At 40.8% G+C, this 19,411-nt stretch overlaps 3 protein-coding genes across 4 annotated transcripts in view; 1 reads left to right on the top strand and 2 right to left on the bottom strand.

The window, feature by feature from the left end:
• Positions 1-465: 465 nt before the first annotated feature.
• The window catches only part of prr13 (proline rich 13), a 116,420-nt gene continuing 97,474 nt past the window's right edge, over positions 466-19,411 (bottom strand). The window contains exons 1-4 of one of the 2 annotated variants that reach the window (XM_071922702.2): positions 2,773-2,829; positions 1,830-1,908; positions 1,234-1,715; positions 466-922 (exon numbers count right to left, since the gene is read on the bottom strand). In XM_071922702.2, coding sequence (XP_071778803.2) covers positions 875-922; positions 1,234-1,715; positions 1,830-1,845 — 546 coding nt within the window. In that variant the 5' untranslated portion in view covers positions 1,846-1,908; positions 2,773-2,829 and the 3' untranslated portion in view covers positions 466-874. Of the gene's footprint in view, positions 923-1,233; positions 1,716-1,829; positions 1,909-2,772; positions 2,830-19,411 lie in introns of those variants that run through there. The other variant, XM_078283506.1, reaches the window with a different exon arrangement.
• Positions 3,291-10,975, bottom strand: LOC139929702 (anti-Muellerian hormone type-2 receptor-like). The gene is made up of 10 exons (XM_078283788.1): positions 10,951-10,975; positions 10,017-10,214; positions 9,318-9,386; positions 8,247-8,338; positions 7,880-8,101; positions 5,857-5,971; positions 5,322-5,479; positions 4,652-4,802; positions 4,062-4,198; positions 3,291-3,578 (listed from the first exon to the last, which is right to left on the bottom strand). The coding sequence occupies exons 2-10, from the start codon at positions 10,204-10,206 to the stop codon at positions 3,456-3,458; spliced, it is 1,257 nt and encodes a 418-aa protein (XP_078139914.1). The 5' UTR covers positions 10,207-10,214; positions 10,951-10,975; the 3' UTR covers positions 3,291-3,455.
• Positions 13,443-19,382, top strand: LOC139929701 (cell division cycle-associated protein 7-like). Its single transcript, XM_078283868.1, has 8 exons — positions 13,443-13,472; positions 14,681-15,052; positions 15,606-15,698; positions 15,994-16,146; positions 16,495-16,638; positions 17,116-17,265; positions 18,294-18,430; positions 19,247-19,382. The coding sequence occupies exons 1-8, from the start codon at positions 13,470-13,472 to the stop codon at positions 19,290-19,292; spliced, it is 1,098 nt and encodes a 365-aa protein (XP_078139994.1). The 5' UTR covers positions 13,443-13,469; the 3' UTR covers positions 19,293-19,382.

Here is a 19,411-nt window from a genome sequence, read left to right as displayed (position 1 = left end):
AACCTCTGAACTTTCCCCTTTCACCCAGCCCTCCCCCATGCTTGTCACCCTATGGTCACCCAGTTTGTCCAGCCGCCTGCTGAGATCACTGCTTTAAAAAAGTTACAGTAGCATTATCAAAAAGCTAGCTAAAAATCTTTATTTCTCATTTGTTGACTCTCTTCATGTTTACAAAACTTTAGTACAATTTTTATCATATGGCCACTAGTGGAGATAGAATGTATTACAATTCAATTTAGAAACTTATCTTAACCCAAATTGTTTATGCCTACCATCTTAAACAACACACACACGTTATGTTTTTCATTCAGATCTCTTTATTGTGCAGGTTTGACTAAATAAAGGCCTGTTAATTATAAACACAATATATGTAGATAAAAAGCAGGATTTTAAAGCACCCACACAACATAGAAACGTGTCCATAAAGATAAGATACAAGATATCATTCAGAAAATTGACAAACTGTTCATTTTGACATCAAGATTATATTTAATAAATCACAACTTTGGAGTGGATTTTCTCAAAAATCCAAAGTACAAATGTTGTACATTAGAGATAGTGAAGAAATGTGTTTTGCTTAGTGTTACGCAAGGCTAAAGCAGTCTCCATTATGCTACAGTCCCTCTTCAAATTATGTCATTATAGTATATACTGTATATAATAACATATAAGAACCTTATGGCATGGACATATTTGTGATAATAGCCTATGCATGTAATTCTAGTGTTATAAATAGTCCATATATAATACAATACAATACTGTATTTTTCCACAAATCTTGTTAACAATTACTTTTGTCTGTTTATTGTTAGACTGGTTGCCCATTTATAAAGCAACATAATTTCTGTTAAAGTCGTCTCTTGGATCAGTGGCCTCAGTCCGAGTCACTGCTACTGCTGCTGCTGCTACTGCTGCTTGAGGACTGTAGAGAGAGAGAGAGAGAGAGAGAGAGAGAAATATATATATTTTAACTTGTCTTTTTGACAAAAGACCAAATGTTTCATTTTCCTTTAATAGGGAAAGACGTGCTCATTCAAATGAGGTAAAAGTAGTCTGACTGAACCATCAGATATGTGGACTATATGTAAATGAGTGAAAGGTTGGGAATAACCTCCCATTATTCAGTCGTATGAGTCATAAGACACTTGATTGGAAGGAATGTTATTGTCATCTGGCTGTTGTCAAAGCTCAAACGCTCCAAGCCTCACCCTTATGGCTGAAACTCCATCTCACCTTGCCTCCGTATTTATGGTGCCCATACTTGTGCCCCTTGTGTGCCTTTTTCATCTTCTTCTTCATCTTTTTGTGGGCTTTATGTCCGGCAAGACCCATTCCCATTCCTGCCACTCCCCCACCTAGCGCTCCAGTCATGGGATTCAGGCCTCCATGATGCCCCTTATGGCCTTTATGGTGACCCCCTTTTGGAGAGTGTGGGTATGGACCTGGGTGAACGCCTGCAGGAGGGACTACTGGGTATCCGCTGGGAGCGGCAGGGTAGGGGTGAAGTCCCGGGGCTCCGTAGGGCATCGTCCCCGGTGGTACGCCTGGAGGTACGCCCGGGGGTACGGCCGGGTGCATACCAGCAGGATATTGGCCGGGTGGGTACGCTGGATTTGGAGCCTGGGGGAAGGCTCCTGGGGGAGGTGCACCAGGGTATGCGGGGTTGTAGCCTGGGGGGTATGCAGGGTTTGGTGGGCCCATTGGAGGAGGAGGGCCTGGGACACACACACACACACACACACACAAAGTTTTCTTCAGAACACCTTCTATAGTAAGAAGCAGGCCTAAATCTAACAACAATTATATATTTGTTATGTATGTGATCCTACCTTGGTTCGGCCACATGGTAATGTGTTTTTCTTGACGTCTTAGTCAAGGTGACAAAGACTTCAGGTCTCAGATTAAATCCTGGGGAAAAATTGAAAAAGTAAATGCAAAGCACAGAGATGGGAAATGTTTCCATTTGCTTTCCATTGCACTGGTTGCAAATGGCAATAAAGAATCCTGAATCCTGCACATTTATTGACTTAAGTATAATTGCTTGACAAGTCTAAAAACAGTAATTATGTTATTTGTAACAGATCCCTCTGACAGTGTTTTGGCCTCATGGATCAACTCGTGCTCCTATTGTACCATTCAGTGGTGTAATGTGTACTCAGCGTTTTCGACAGATTCAGAATTGGCAAGAGTGGATGTTGACATTTGTACACTTTACACTGCGGGACGACTAGTGACATCAAACCAGGAGCCTGCCACCTTTATGCACCTGATCCAATTCCAGTATGTTTCCTGGTCTCACATTTTTTTACATTTTGCAATGAGTTTTAAATTTGCCATAAATCAAATTTATTTGTTGAATTAAAAAATATTCTGTCAGATATATATGTATATTTTTGATAACCCATGGATTTTGATTAATAGCAAAGAAAATACACTGACCTTAAAATATACTTATTGTCTGTATTATTTAGTTACTTTTAGATATTTGAATTTGTGCCGGTAGCATTAAAATACACTGATCATAGATCATGAAGTTATGACATTGACGTGTTGTGTAAATTGTGGCCTGGTGCCCGAACAACTCCCAGGATCAGCAGGTCACTTCGCAGCACTCTCCACGCTTTTCATCCAACTCTACATATTTACAGTTATATTAGCCTACATAAAAATCAAACAAATAGAACTACATTAATTGATTATTGCAGTGTCCGGCTAGTGTATTCTATATACTTACGATCCTCGTATTTCAATGACTCGATTTCACAAGCTTACCTTTGAAACTTGTCCTCGATATGAGGAAGTTTATCAGGAATTCAGGACTGGGTGTTTTCCGGATTGAGCTGCGTGCAAGCAGGCAAGCCCATTATGCAGCAAGAAGCCCCGCCCGTGTTAAAAGCTATGCGCACTATTTCCCCCTTGTTCCAAGTCCAGTGGGCGCTTGATGAAAGAAGGAAACTATTTGCTACACTAGGCTACAAGTCAAAAGATCGCGAGAATGTAATTTATTATGTTTACTCACAACAGTTGTAAATAATATTTTAAGAAGAAAGAGCCTGCGGATTTTGTCCATGACGCACACACCTGACTTGAGAACATAGTGACACATTCACCCATTACATCATAGATCAATAGTTGTGTAAACAATACCACAAATTATTAACAATCTAGGACTTTAATGTATTTCATTTTTGACAAAAACAACCAAAATATTTATCAGAATAGCCCAAAAGTTTATTTGAGCTTACCAAAACAACCAAAGAGTTATTATAAGTCAATAGCTAATAGGCTACATATGAAATACTGAGTAATGAAATGGTGTCCAAGTCAGGAATCTTGCTGATGCAGTTCAATCTGATGAAGATATTCTGAAAAGGCTTTAGTGACACTAAAAGAGATCTATATGAATGCATGAATGTTTAGACTACAACAAGTCAATCTGGAAAAAACTACATAAGTCATACAGAGCAACTAGGGTGAAGAGAGAGTAATCTGTCGACAACACACGGAGCTGTCAGCCGGGCGTCTGGGTCATGGTCCCAACAGTCCATCACAAGTTCCTGCAGTGCAGATCCCTGAAACTGTCACTCACTTTTAGACATTCAAGTCAATACATTTAGTCATTTAAGTCACTATCATCTATATTTACCTTTCAAAAGTTTGGACACACCTGCTTCAATGCATTATGTTTTTCATTATCTTAAAGCCATTTTGATCTAAAGGGTTATGCTTAAATGCTTGAAATGTGTTTCTTAGACAATATAAACAGTGAAGTTGATGCCTGTGTATGAATTTCTTTCCAAAGCCTTTGCCTTTCCATCAAGGCAAAGGGTGGCTACTTTAAAGAATCTAAAATATAAGATAGTTTTGGTTTGTTTAACACTTTTTTGGTCACTGCACAATTCCAATTGCGTTATTTTATAGTTTTGATGTCTTTACTATTGTTCTAAAATGTGAAAAATAGTAAAAATGTAGTGTGTCCAAACTTTTGACTGTTAGTGTACATTGGCTAGGCAATACATTTATTTTTATGTCAAAGTGAGACGCTCTTTGTGGAAGAATACCTGCGGTGCCTGTTCCCAGTGTTCAGGTATGGAAGGCCTCTTGTCCATCTGAGACGCATACAGGATGAGGCTCTCCAGCGTTAGATTGTCTCCCAGCTCTGCTTCATAAGGCAAGTGATGCTCTGGAACCAGGCTGCCTGTAGATGGAGACATCTGGGTGAATTTTAACCTCCATTTACCTCCACTACACCTACAAGCTGTATACAAAGAGTGCACAAATAATTACCAATAGGCTATATAGGAAAGTAAATTGTTCAACTCTGACAATATTTGATTGATTTGATGTTTATTGGAGCATTATTTGTTATTTATTATTATGGTGTGTGGTCTTTTTGAGCTCTGTACAAGACATGACTAGCTGTCCATAAGTCTCTGGACAATCTCCACTTCAAAATCATAGAAAGGATTCACCTTTATAAAGATCTGACAATAAAGAATTCAGAATGGTTCAATCTAAGCGAGGGGCAGATTTTCACCTGAGCAAGTGTTGGGAGAATTACACACTCATTTCATAATTATTCATCTGTTCATGTACACACAGACTATCTGACCATGTCCACCGTTCTGTACAGTACTAAAAAGGAAGTTACCTTCAAACAAATCTGAGCAGCGCATCCAGATCTCCCACAGCAGCAGTCCCAGAGCGTAGACGTCCCCCTGCATGAGACACCAGCCGCTGCTCAGGTTTACAGAGCCTTCCAGGATCTCAGGGGACATGTAGCGCAGCGTGCCGACCTGAGCCTGACCCCGCAGAGGGATAGAGATTCAAACTGGTCGTCAAATCAGCCCTTCTGATCCATATGCTGTAGATGTTGCTATTACGTATGTGCTTATGTGTATTCAGGCTAGGAGAGCCTGAATGTGAGGGAAAGCAAAGCCATAGTGTACAACTCACCCGTGTCTCTATCTATGTTTTCATTTATACTTTCATAATGTTTTGGGAATTTTTTAATAATGTATTTATATATGTATATGTACTGTATACTGTATGTATAAGTACTATATATGTATATGTATATGTAAATGTGTAGCAGAAAATAACAGAACAGAACAGAACAGAACAGAACAGAACAGAACAGAACAGTACAGAATAGAATAGAATAGAATAGAATAGAATAGAGCTTTGACTTCCCGATGGCAAATTCCACTGTGATTTTCTGCTATTTCTCTGGTGGGTTGATTGTTGATTCTGCATTGTTTCACCAGTAATGCGAATTAACAAAAACAGCAAATCTGTGGCTGCGTGGGTCTGAGTCTCACCTCCATGTTTCCTATGTGGCACTGCCATCTGTGACGCCCAGGACAGGAGCGCAGGATGGAGGAACACCCAAAGTCGCTCAGGGTGCAGGTGCCGTCTACTCTCACGAGCACATTGGAGCTGCTGAGGTCTCTGTGGGCCACGGCAGGTTTGTGCACACCTGCAAGAATGCACGCACACACACAGACACACACACACACACACACACAGATTGCAGATTTTGTGTATATACTTGTGGTCTGGATTTTTTTATGGCAACTTTTTGTTATTTTCTTATAATTAGCACTCACCTGAAAAAAATATACTCATCCCCCTGTGATTATTCTGGTTAGATAACAGTTAAAGAAAATTCTAAATAAATTCAGACATAACTACAACATACACAAAGATGCATTTAGTTGTTACTGTTACTTCTGCTGCAACATATTACACACATATAAGATGATAGTATACCCATGCTATCTGGATAGGTATATATTGTGCATATGTGCACACAAAGACACACACATTGTTTCACAGCAATATTCTGGCCCATACCACATGTGTGAAGGTCGGAGTGGAGGTAGGCGAGTCCCTGTGCTAGAGACTGGCACAACTTCAGTGACGACATCCAGCTGCTTGTCTGCTTACTCAAGAAGGAGTGGAGGGAGCCCTAAAATCAAAGAGATACCAGTGAATCATGTTCAAATGAGTGCAGCGGCGTGCACACACTCTGACAGCGGCAGGGGCAAAATTCTCTAAAAGGCCACGTCTGGATTGTCCTGGTGGCTCAGCTGGCTAATGGCTTTTAATCTGCTTTGAAAAACAAATTTCTGGTGTGTTTTGTACAGTGGCATGTATGTACAGTTTCAAGGGAGAAAATGCAATATGCTTGCATTTTATTAAAAAATAAAATTAGGCATTATTAGACAAAGTGGAGAGAAACAGGGACAACATGTGACAAAGGTTCTGGGCTGAATTTCAACCCAGGACTTTGAACCCATCTTACATTGTACACACCACTGAATGCCCATAAACGTGCATTTTTTTTTTACCTCTCACTAAGATTAATATGCAATCCAATCTAGAAATTACAGGTAATGAAATGCAATAGGAAATTGAGCAATACTAGGACCCTACCAAAGTAGTTTTATTTAGCAAGATAGTTATAAGCCCCTTTTAGCTCATGCCTCCTCAGGTGATCAGCATTTGCAATGCCCCTTTAGAAACTCTATTTCGGTGTTTCAATCTGAAAAAGGCACATCAAACAAAAGGGCAGCCGCAATCCCCCCCCGCCTCCCACGCACACCTATGAGTAAGTGAAGGTTAAAAGACTTATGTCATCTTTGCTGATACGCAGTATCAGTTACAGAGCTATAGGAAAGATGGGAGTGAGAGAGGACATGGTAAGATAAAGGTGTTGAGCGACATTCAAAGCCCATGACATCAGGAGTAGGGGAGACCGGGGATGGTTGTAACATGGGATAGTTGTAACACTTTCAATTTCTCCAATCAGGAACAAGCTACGAATCACCTGATTCACTCTGCACATGCTCAGTTTAGTCCTTATTTCCTCATGTGAGGAAGTAGCACCCTGTGGCAGACACAGCCAAGTTTATAAGGAAAAAACTAATTTTGAGATAAAGTAATTTTTTTTTACTTCATTTATTTTTGTGATAGCATTGCCTGCTTTGTAGTTAAATTCATCAAACTTAAATCACGTTTATTATGTGTCTATGTAGATATCTTTCATGCAAGTTGTTAGTGCTAATGTTTTAGCTGTTAGCTGTAAGGTAAGCTAGTGAGAAAATGTTACAACCTACCCCAAGCAACATTTTATGAGAAGAGTGCAAGACAAACAAGCACAAACACACATAAACAGACAAACACAGACAAACACACACACACACACTAATATTCAGTTGTTGAAGTTGGTTCACATTTGCACATTTTGTTCAATTTTATTATTATGTTCAAATGTCTGTCACTACTATGACTGACAGCAACTAACATACTTGGCTCACACACACACCAATTATGTTAAAAAGTCATTTAAGTGTTGAATAAAAAGCTTTCAATATCTTAAGTTTTTGTCATAATCCTTATTTCATAATGTTACATTTCACCCCAGGCTATGTTACAACTAACTATGGGGTGAATTGTACCATTTCACTCCTTGTGTTTGAGACTAAACCATGCATTTTCTGTTTGTGTTACAGAGATAACAGCTACACCATTTAATAGCAGACACATGTAACTAGTTTGTATCACATTTTGAACGCACTGGCTTAAAAGAGCTCCAAGATACAGACAGAAATGTCAAAAATGTTACAACCATCCCCGGTCTCTCCTACATGAGCTGCACTTCATCCCACTGAGCTACAAGGACACTTTATAGATGCACATTTCAACAGAAGGACCCAGCAAGGCGACAACTTTAGGTAACTGTACAGAACATTTGATTGATAGAGATGATATCATGGAAGGCAACATACTCCTTCTTTCTCATATCTCTCCCTGTATCCCTTGAATAATTCCCAATCTCTCAGAAAATGAGAATCTATTCTCCTTCACCACTCACACATGCAGCAAGTTCCAGGACTATGAGCCATTCCCCACCATCCACTTTCCTCCCAGCACCCAGGAAGTGGACAATCCCAGCATGCTTCATCAGTGGCAGTTCATAAACCTCCTTCTCCAAGGTGAATTGATGTTTGTAGCCTGCAGGGAAAACTTTCACTGCCACCACGGATCCCTGGTACTTCCCCTGCCACACTGTTGCAAACTGCCCACTGCCCATAATCTGAAACATAAATTAACATTACATGATACATGGGAAATACATGAGACAGAAGAGAAATTGAGTTTCTACTAGATATTTGAGGGTAAAACATAGCAATATCAGCCCAATGGTATGATTTTCCACTACTGGACATATAATTCACTACCTGCTGTAGTTCTATGTTGGCACTGTCAGTCTCAGAGGTTTCTGTTGTGTGGCAGGAGCAGAGTGGCGTGACAGAGTCATCATGAAGAGAAACTGATGAAAATAGAAAATAGACAGTCATGTAATGAACATTCACTCATTGCTATCCAACACAATGTGACACAATTTTACATTAGCTTGGCTGAGTAACCATAGAAGCGAGATGGAAAGATGCTTAAACGTCACAAAGAAAGGAGAGCAGCAACAGGGAGTATACAATAGCACAGATAAAAACCAAGGTCAGTCCAGCAGAGAGACAGAAACAGTGCCAAGGTCAAACAATATGTCATGAGAACTGAATACAAGTTTGGAAAATATGCAAACAAGTTTAAAAGAACGGTTTTACTAAAAGCAGTTGGGAAACTGTGAAGGTATTTGATACACAAACAAACACCATCTTTTTCTTTTCAATAGCAACAATTATCAAGTCTGTCTAATCAATTCCAACTCACTGAAAGTGTTAAGACAGGAGTTGCTTTTTGTGTATGAAGTCCATGCTGCACACTTTCCCAGGAGGAGGGGTAGTGTAGAAGAAGAGGTTGTTATCAAAATCTGAGGAATCAAGACAATGGTCTCCTCTTCTGTGTTTGCTTAGTCACACCTGCAAACATCAACTGCTGTCTTGTCTCACACTATTGGCCTTGTAGATGATATCACAACTTTGTGACAACATACTGTAAAACCACTGGTTTTAATCCAGTTTGTTCCCACTTTCTTCTACTGTACCCAATTAGGAAAAACATGTAAATATTTTCTGCGATGAAAACACATTTGTTCCCTTTCATTTCATGTCACAGCTCATGCAGGTGTAGGTGTATTGCCAGGATAATGTGATAGAATACCTGGTCAGTAATTAGCAATCTGCAAAGACAAGGGGTCAAATCTAATTTAATTCCCACTCTTGTCAATTGTGGTGGACAGTCGCACAATAAAAAATGAAAATGAAGATGAAAATCATATTCAGGTGAAAATGATTCATCACATTTTTGCATAGCTATTAAGATTTTTAATGATAATAGAAAAATGATCTTACCGTTCTCTTTGCAGAGGCATCTCTGTTTGACAGCGACAAGCATTAAGCACAGGACAATGGGAATGGTAACTACAGAGGTAGCCAAAGCAACAACAAAAAAACAAAAAGGCTATAGTTAACATCTTGTTTTGCATGAATTAATATTTAAATTACGTTGGAAGTAAAAGTCTTAATTTCTACAAAATCTAATGGGAGGAGCTCAAGTCTTTATGAGAAACTAATTTCTCATGATAAACTGAATGTAAAAAAAAACAAAAAAAAAAACAACAACGATGTGACAATAGATAAAAAAAGGCAGGGGATATGTTTGTTCGAAATGTTCAGTTAATTGCTACCACCCCTCTCTCCATTAGGCCAATCAATGTAATCTTGCAAGTACCAGATCTCAAGAGCAAGACTCATAATTCACCCAAATGTCATCAAAATTGGACGAGCAGTTTCTGAGATATTGATGGTGACTAACACACAGATGCATAGCCCAAGATTGATTTCATTGTTGGGGGAAGTTAGAGATTTCACTATAAACTCCATGTTCACAAGAGAAGACTGATATAAACACCAGATGAAAGGGGAGTGGAAGGAGGATTGGATGGGAGAAGATGGATGGAGGTGGAAAAAAAGGATTATATTTTCTATGATGAAAAGAAAAATGCTCACTTTTGGATAATTTCAGAACATTTCAGAATGTGGATTTCTTACGGTATACAATGAACAGTTGGTCAGAAACTTCCTGATCATCATAAGAGGAGGTGAGTTGAGGCTGTTTCGGGTTTGGCTTCCAAGTGATGTTGTGATTGCAGAGGTCTGTATTGCACACACACTTAATGAGTCTTTCGTCGAAGCTTGTCGATGCCTCACAGGTTGCATTTGGGCAAGACTTTTCAGCCATATCACAAGCTGCAACAGACAAATCAGTAACACACTGGACGGTTGCTTTAAAGGACATTATCAGAACCCTTTAGCCTGGAAATGCAGCCTATAAATCAGGAGTTCCCTGATGTTGGTTGGCTGTGAGACAAAAATTGTCATTAGACATTGAATCCTGTGAGAACCTTCAGAGTGCAAAAACATGTTGAGGAACAGATATGGCCCACTTTTGGTGGTCATGTGTTACACTGCAAAAAATAACAAGCTGTCCAGTGATTTTAACTTGTTTCGGACCTTATTACCTTATTTTGTGATATTTTTAGTCAAATTATCTCACTGCACTGGCAGATAATCTTGCTGGTTTCAATAAATTTCACTTGACATACATGCCAAAATGACTTCTTTCAAGAAATCATCATAAAACAATGAAGAAAATCTGCATGAAGAAAGACAATTTCACTTTTACCAAGTAAATGTCCTGAAACAAGTTAGGCTACATTATACTGAAAAAAAGTAAAATTAGTTTAAACCGATAAAATTATCTGCCAGTGCAGTAAGATGATTTCACACACAAAAAAAATGCTAAAATAAGCTTGATAGGTCTGGATACAAGATAAAATAACTTAACAAGTTTGTCAGTTTTTGCAGTGTAGATGTTTATGGCAGTTGATTCTGGCACACCTACACAGTCCAGACTATGAAGAACAGTCCTTCTTGTCTCAACAGGGAGAGTTCTAGATGCACTTTGACTTTGACAGTTTCTTACCAAGAAGGTCGACCACTGGCTGGCCATTGACGAGTAGAAAATAGCCCACACAACACTGGGTGCGTGTGCAGAGCTGCTCTGACCCAGTCACATTGCCAGCCTTCTCAAACCTGGAGTTCTGTGGCTTTGCATGGAATTTACATCGCCTCCCCTGAACTACGGCCTGGCCGGAGATACATAGAAAGATGTATTCTGGGGAGAGGAGGAGAGACAGGCAATCGCTGTAGATATTTCAGATGTGGATTTTTTTGAGCAAAAAACATCTTTTATCTTTTATCCCTTGTTATAATTTCTTTACATAGCTTTACCTTGCACTTCTCCATCATCTATGATCATTCTAGGGACACAGGGCTCTTTGTGTGACATTCACCATTGCACTCCTTATTAGTGGTTGTTTTTAATGTTGACAATTGAGGAACTTAAGCTTATTGTCTACTTTTGCACTCATTGTAAGCTGCTCTGGTTAAGAATTTCATCTAAATGCCTAACTGCCTAAAATGAAAACCAGGTACAGTTTTGTTATCGTCACTATTAGGAACAGGGTTTCATGTAGCTTGGTGAAGGTAAGGTATGATTACATTTATCTGTATTAGTGCACTGACACATGATGTCACTTGCACAAGGATGAAACAGCAAGACCTGCTGAACAGCCAAAATGCAGATACTGTATCTATCAAAGTGTAGCCATTTTGGCTCTGTCTAAAGTTTGTCTGTAGGTGTGATGTTGCTGGTGGGTCATGGGAGGGTGAGTGGAGGAGGAGCCCAAAGTTACACCTTTCAGGAGTCTCAAAATCCCTAGCAACACCCTTGTAGGCAACAGTTTAGTGCTGTTACACTATCCCTCTAGAAATGCTTCAAAAATCACTTCCATTTACTCTTCAATCATTTTTTCTCTTCAAAAGTTCTCTGATGCTAGCTGATACAGTACATGATGCACCAACGATACACATAACGATACATACAGACACATTCCCTGGTACATTATATCAGTACTATAACTGTATTATTAATATACCTTTCCCTAAGCATTTAGGGCCTAGCCACTTATTGATCTAATTAGCATTAACACTAGAAGGGTCAGTGGGTTTTGGGGCTCTAAGAGAAGGCAAAAAGACTTGAAGGGGATACATATAATTATATTATTTCCTTGTGTGATTATGAAAATATACTGTATCAAGACAGTTTGTACAGAAAGTTGGTGTTGGAAAAGGCATGGAGGGACATTTTGAAAGTTGAGATATTTCAGTTTTAAAATTCAAAACAGCCATCTGTTGATAGCGCTTGTAACTTTACTGTTGAGGTGATGATGTAATGTTTAGTTATTTTTAGTTAGTGTGATGAGTTAAAGTATAGTACCCACTTCCCCATAACAGTACACACTCCACAAACTCAACCACCACTGCACTATTGCATTATCCAATGCTTTAACAAAACACAATTCTTAATTACACAAATTATCAGGGTTATACATTTTAAATTATACCCCTGAAATGCATAAATCAATCAAATAATCATAAATTCATGCTACCTGGAAAAAAAAAAACACACAAGCGTCATTCAGAGCTTCAACATAGGGAAAGGCATTTTTAGTTACAACCCTGAGTCAGTACAGAGAAATGCTAAAATAACAAAAAATGCTCTTACCACCAACTAAAAACAGCAGCCACTGTTGCAGGATCATGGTCATTCTGAGCCCAGGCTGGCTGAGGGGCGAGTGTCCATTTATCAGCCATGGGAATGTGAGAGGAGTTTCCCACGTTTCCCACTGTCACTCCCACTGTCACACACCTGCATGCCCACAGTGGCTAGATCTGAAAGAATCCGCATACTGTCTACTAAATAGTATGCAGTGGGAATACACAACATCTACCAACATCTCATTCTATAAAGCAATATCAACATCTGCAGTCAGTGGTGTGGAACTTGTTATGAGAGAATACTCAAACGTCCTGCAAAGAGGCAGCGACAGCTTGCAGACAAAGACACTGGAGCTACAGATGGAGGCACTGTAACACTGTAACAACATGCAGTGACTGTACAGTGATTCTCCTCTTCTCTCTTCATCCCTCTTTTTTCCTTTTCTCCCTCTTTTGTCTCTCAAACACATATAACACAATAACACACAGAGAGAGGGGTCTCACTACTCAAAACCACTGTAGGAAGACATATAATGTTATGTTTATATGTTGAATGGAAAATACTCCCTGCTATGCTCACACTAAAACTACAAACTTTATCCTACCCACAGTGCCTTCGATCAACTGTGGCCCATGTTTTTGTTTTTTGTAGGGCGGCACGTTTAGGTGCCTAGTACACCCCTTGAGGGCGGAGTTTAAAGCCATTTTATTGGCCAAGACTGGAAATTCTGCGTGCTTGTGCTGCGGGAAGCTACAAAACATGCACACCCAATTTTCAATTAGATTAATTGGACAGCTACCTGCATGAGGGCGGGTCTAAATAAATCGAAATATCTCGTAGTGAAGTGAGAGCCGTGTGCAGTTGCGATCATCAAGAATAAAATGGTAATGTAACTAGCTAAAATTAGTTAGACTTAACGCAGTAATCTGACATGATGAAATGTGTTGGAGTAATTGATTTACTTTCCCTCAGGAAGGAGTTTTGGGAATGCACTCCGTCACAAAAGAACTGGCTGATATTTTTGCAGAGGAGTCAGAAAATGAGCGAACATTTTATGGCTTTTCTGACAGTGAAGGCAGCGACCTCTGCGACAAGGTGCGCTGTTTGGGTTAAATTAAGGGCTTAGGCCCTGACATACCAGGTCGACGGTCGGCCGTCGGGCAGTGTCGGGCCGTCGGTAAGCGTCGGTGTCCCTAGTTTTTGCGGTGTGTCCCGCACCGTCGGCACTAGTCGGACCCTGTCGGCGTCTTTTCGGCCGATTGAGCATGTTGAATCGGCGTCGGAGCCGTCGGTGAGAGAGACCACTCTGATTGGTAGTTCGTGTTTTGCCTCTGGATGATTGGACTGATAAATTCCTTCAACATGTGGAACTGAACAGGAAAGAGCCGAGCGAAATTTTTAAAATCGGAGGTTTCATTTATCTCCAGCTCTCGACACAGGTTCGGGAAAGCCCGTTGAGCCTGTCGCTGGAGTAACGTTATTCATGATTTCACCCATTTAGTGCGGTTTCTCCTTATTTTTCGCCTCCGCCTCTTCCTTTCTTCTTCCACAACCAAAAGACCAAGGGCTGACAACGCCAGTGCCATTTGCAACTTCTTATCAGACATAAGGTATGGAGAGTTATTTCCCCTCACGCAGGCGCAGAACGTACGTGCTAGTTGGCCGTCGGGTGTAGTCTTTGCGGTGTGTTCAAGTGCAACTTTTTGCACCAGACGCAGGCGACGTGAGGCGACGCAACAGTCGGCCTTCGTCGCCGCTGGTTCTTTGAAGTCGGTTTGGTGTGTCAGGGCCTTTACCTTCACAACCACCACCAGATCCACCATCATATCCCTTACGAAAAAGAAGTAGCCTACGTTAGTCATGTTTTCGTTAGGGATGGTTCATGCATTTTCATATCACTGAGATGTCAGCTGACAGCCTATACTATTTATTTGCTGTAGGCCTACAAAACACCTTTGTCTCTATAAAAGGAATTACGCAAATCATTTATTAGATCAATTACAATGGATACCCTGAACTTGCAGAAACGTTATGGAAACCTTAAAGGGTGCATTTGTGTTCAACTGAAATAAACTACATTAATGTCTGTCAGAATTCACATTTGGAAGATGGATGTGAAGCCCAGCCTGAGCCTGCCTCCACCCAGAGAGCCTCTTCTAGAAGAGCTGCTGCCCAGCCCTTCAGGCTGAGGGTGGCTCTCCGCTCCGCTCCTTCCACTCACCACTCCACTGATGATGAGGATGCAGAGGAAGAGGAGAGGAGTGAAAAGAGAGTTGTGAGGAAAGGAGGAAAGATGAGCCAGGCAAAGACTGTAAAGAAGAAGAGGCGTGTTAAATTTGAAGAGGAAGAGAAAGCAGTGGCACCGCCGTCTCCGGCTAAAGGGCCTGGCTCTGATTCAGCGGATGAAGTATCAGATTCTTTCCTGGCGAAGAGAGCGCAGAACATCAAGGCAAACAAAGCAATGGTAAACCCAGCAGCATACAGCACAGTATCATTTGAACAAGCCTTCTCTCACATCTCTTACATGATGCATAGGAACGTTTTGAGGCAGTGGAGATGGGCACTATTGGCTTCATCACGATAGAGATTGGAAGACTGGTCTCGCTAACACAGTGTTGTATAAAGCAGTGGTTCCCAAATTAGGGTTCCGGGACCCTCAAGGGTCCTTGAGGAGGTTCTTGAGGGTACCCAGCAAAATGAGAAATAGTTTAATTTCACTTTTACTTCATTAATTAGAGGTTATCCCAAAGAGAGAATTCATATTCTGCTCAGAGGTTCCACACTCTCTCCCTCTACAGTAGAGTCTTATGGGAATCTGTGGCCTGAAGTGCATCAACTCAGGGGTCCTTGACATGAGAAAGTTCAGGAAATTGTGGTATAAGGATCAATAGTTTGATGCAAAAATACTATTGGTTGCAGTTGTTGGCAAAGTTGCCCTGCTACATTGCCTCAAGATATTTCCCATCTGCCATGGCGCCCAGATTCTCTAATCCTTTTATTTCTCTCGTCTCTCACAGTTGGCTCAGCTGATGGCAGACCTGCAGAAGATGCCAGGAGGTGCAGGCTTCCTGAAAAAACAAGCAGGCAAACAGCCAAAAGAGAAAAGCTCTGTGAGTAGAAGACAGTTGCAATTTTTCTCACTCGCCACAGTGAGTTTTCCCCCAGAGGGCGATTGTTCACATTTAACAAGAGGGATGGTGGACAGAAATTCTTAGCATCCCCCACATTTTGCCTAAAGTCTAGAGTTAATAAGGGATGAATTCACTATATTCAGCTAACAAGGGGGGCGGCATCCTCTTCAATCTCCATCAAATATGCTCGAGTAAAACCCAGAAGAGCTTTGGATGACGGTGTTTCTCGTTAGGCCGATGTGCTGAGATGATTTGATCCTATCCTCACTTGCAGCGTCCGCCACGCTCTGGAGTGGCTGGAGGGGAGTCCAGGAGGAACCCCGAGCGCTCGACCCGGAGACAGACCCGCTCCATGGGGGGATGTGAGGATCCTTCGGCCCCTCGGGAGAGAGAACTGGAGCTCAGCCTGGAGGAGGAGCTGCTGGAGGTCGGCTCGTAAAATTGATCTATCAATAGCTGATTAACCACAGCGAGGCCAAGTGGGAGAACTGCCAGAATGAGGGATTGTGGGTTTATATGAAACTATAGTTTGGCTGTTATTTGTCTCGAGTGGAAACTAGGGTCTTTGATACGTATCATACTATGTTTTCGCCTGAATGCAATCTATTTTTCTCATCCATTTTCTGTTTGGAATAGGTTCATCAGTGAAAGACTATCAGGTGTCAGGTTTTGTGTAGGCCTGTGCTTTTCTTCAACCTAATCTATTCTATAATTTTATGGCTTTTTATAAACTTCAAACTAAACAGTCCATCATCTTCTTCTTCTTCTGTTCCAGGTTCGCCACGCCCCACAGCGTCGCGGCACCCCGCGGCCTAATCAGAGCAAACCTCATATCATACGTCCAGTGGAGGAGATCACAGAGGACGAGATTCAGCTGGTGGCAGACAACATGACTGATAAAGTCTACAACCGAGTCACGGTCAGTACAGCTGGACTCTGCCCCTAGTTCTCTTTCACTGAGTTACAAGTGAATGGTAGAATATCTTGTGCCAATATGAGATTATTTTTTAACGACCACTAACAAAATCAATGTGACAAACTCTGATCTAGAGATGCAGTTTTGAGGAAAAACTGATGTAGAAAGGGTCGTCATGAAGCACCAATCCCTCTAATATCAGAGATTTTAAAAACTATTTCCCAACTTTGTATCACAGATGATCACATTACTGGAAGGTTCCCAGATCCCTACAGCTAAAAAAGTAACGGTTTTGGTCTAGCCGTTATCATAGATCAATGTTTTGTGGATTAGAAAAATATTTAATGCAGGGATGATTTGAGAGGAAATGTTATAAAATGTATCTTTCCAACCCTTCAACTAGCTTTAGACAACCTACCTGTCCACCATCTCCATTGTTAAGCCATCCACTGTGTTTATGTGTCTCTGTGTGTGTTTCAGGGCTCTACGTGTCACCAGTGCCGTCAGAAGACTGTTGACACCAAGACGTGCTGCCGCAGTGAGGACTGCCGTGGGATCCAGGGTCAGTTCTGTGGACCGTGCCTGAGGAACAGATACGGAGAAGACGTCAAGAAGGCTCTGCGTGATCCGGTCAGCGTGATGACAGGCAAACACACAGGCTACGGCTAACCCTGCCGCTTCAGTGTAACTTTTACTGTCCCAACATACTAGGATGCATTAAGCGACAGGTGGTAAACGGTAATGCGGACACAGATTTGCATGCCACAAGAGACCAAACTGGGCAATTTCAGGCCATGTGTGGACATAATAGCCATGTGATCCCATAAAATCCAGTCTTTAGAGTTGGATCTCAAAAATCATCACAGGTGTAACTGTAACACACTACTCTCAATCACCACATTCTCAATATACTGTTGAGTTTATTTGATGACTACATTCATTTTATCCAGCACATTTTCTGTTGACCATTATTTTCAATGTTGTCTCACCAAATACAAAACTTTGTACAGTGTTTTTTGTCTGATACTCATACTGCTGGTGGGGATCTTTTGTCTCTGTCAACTTCGATCTATCTCACTCTCCACTGTTACCCTTACAAAAAAAGTCACATGTGAAAACCCACATGTGAATTCAAAGCACATGGTGCTTTTTGGACATGATTTTCATATGTGAAGAATGTGTGAAATGTCCCATTTCCCATGTGAAAATGATATTTTCACCTGTAAACTTCTCTTTGCATGTGAAAAAAAATGTGGGGGGAAAAAAATCACTTTTCACCTATGGATTAAAATTTTCAGTAGTAAAAAGTGTTATGTCAGAATACAACATATGAAAAACAGAATGTGTGCAAAAAAGCACATGCTTTGAATTGACATGAGGAACTCTTCATTACTAACATAATCATTACTAACTGCAGTTCTTTTCAAAAGTACATAGGTTTTCTCTCTCAAGGCTGTTGATCACAAGCTTCTCAACATAGCTAGCAACCCTGTAGGCTAAAATAGCAATAAATGGTACTATTGTAAAATTTAATGTTTGTGCTTTTTGTCTTTTGCCTGAACTTTCTGATCCCCACATCTGCTTGTCTCTCTCTCTCTCTCTCTCTCCCCCATACTTAAGGCAATCAGTTTAACCGTTGATGTCTGGCGTCTTTTCAGGAGTGGCAGTGCCCTCCCTGTCGTGGCATTTGCAACTGCAGCTTCTGCCGGCAGCGTGACGGCTGCTGCCCCACCGGCATCCTGTTTCCCCTGGCGCAGTACCACGGCTTCTCCGACGTCCACTCCTACCTCAGCAGGTTAGATGGCATTACAAAGGATTCCATTTTGATCAGTTTTTTTTTTTTTTTTAAGTCACTCATGAGCCTGAATATTTTGAATCATTTAATTATAAATGGAATATAAAGAGTTTTTATTTGCTTTTAGCCCATTTACCCAGTCAGATTAAGAACACATTCTTGTTCACAGCAAGGGCCTGAGGGAGTGCTTTGCAGAGAAGATTAAATACACGCACACACACACACACATAAACACACGCACACACTCCAGTAGAGTGGCCATATGTTACTCGCAATGAAATCGCATTTTGCTTCCTTCATGTGATGTATTTATTTCCTGTTGAAACAGGATATTGGGGAGGAACAAAATGCCACATGGGATCATTCAAAGGTGTAAGCCAAAGAGATATCGGTTGAAAGAAAGGCAGTTTTATTTGATGGGAGGGACGTAGGTGTGGGATTGTTCAAAACTCTGTGATGGTTTTATTGGTTAGAATTTTTATGTACATGAAGTCATCACTTAAGAATTTTTTATTTTTTTTCCTTCAGGGGACATAAATTGTCAAATGGGGGTATGGTGTGGTAGTTTGAATGAGCTAAAAAGACAAAAACATAATTTTTAATTTCAGTGTGACTTTAAAGGGTCCTTTGATGGTAGTTGAGGGCAGGCAGTACTTCTCATTCAGTCGCACTAGTAAAGTTAGCCAGAAGTCTGCTTCTCCATTCATCAGGCTACTGCAACACCAAAATGAATGAAACATTATGAATATATATTTTTTCAATGTTGGAGTTGACCAAACAACTGATCTGTAAATGGCCTAATTTCTTTCTGTCTAGCCTCCGTAGCAAACTGAAGAGTGGGGAGGAGGATGCAGATTTGTGATTTCAAGACACTAGAGGGAGCAATTGGTCAAATGGTCTGTTCTTGTTTCTCTGCGCTCTAGTTGTGAGTCATGTAACATTTTAGTCCTGGTGAAGCATTACATGAGCTGTGATTTTAAC

This window comes from Centroberyx gerrardi, chromosome 5 (genome assembly GCF_048128805.1).
Source record: "Centroberyx gerrardi isolate f3 chromosome 5, fCenGer3.hap1.cur.20231027, whole genome shotgun sequence".
Classification (NCBI taxonomy): domain Eukaryota; kingdom Metazoa; phylum Chordata; class Actinopteri; order Beryciformes; family Berycidae; genus Centroberyx; species Centroberyx gerrardi.
This window is presented reverse-complemented; position numbering and strand designations above follow the sequence as displayed.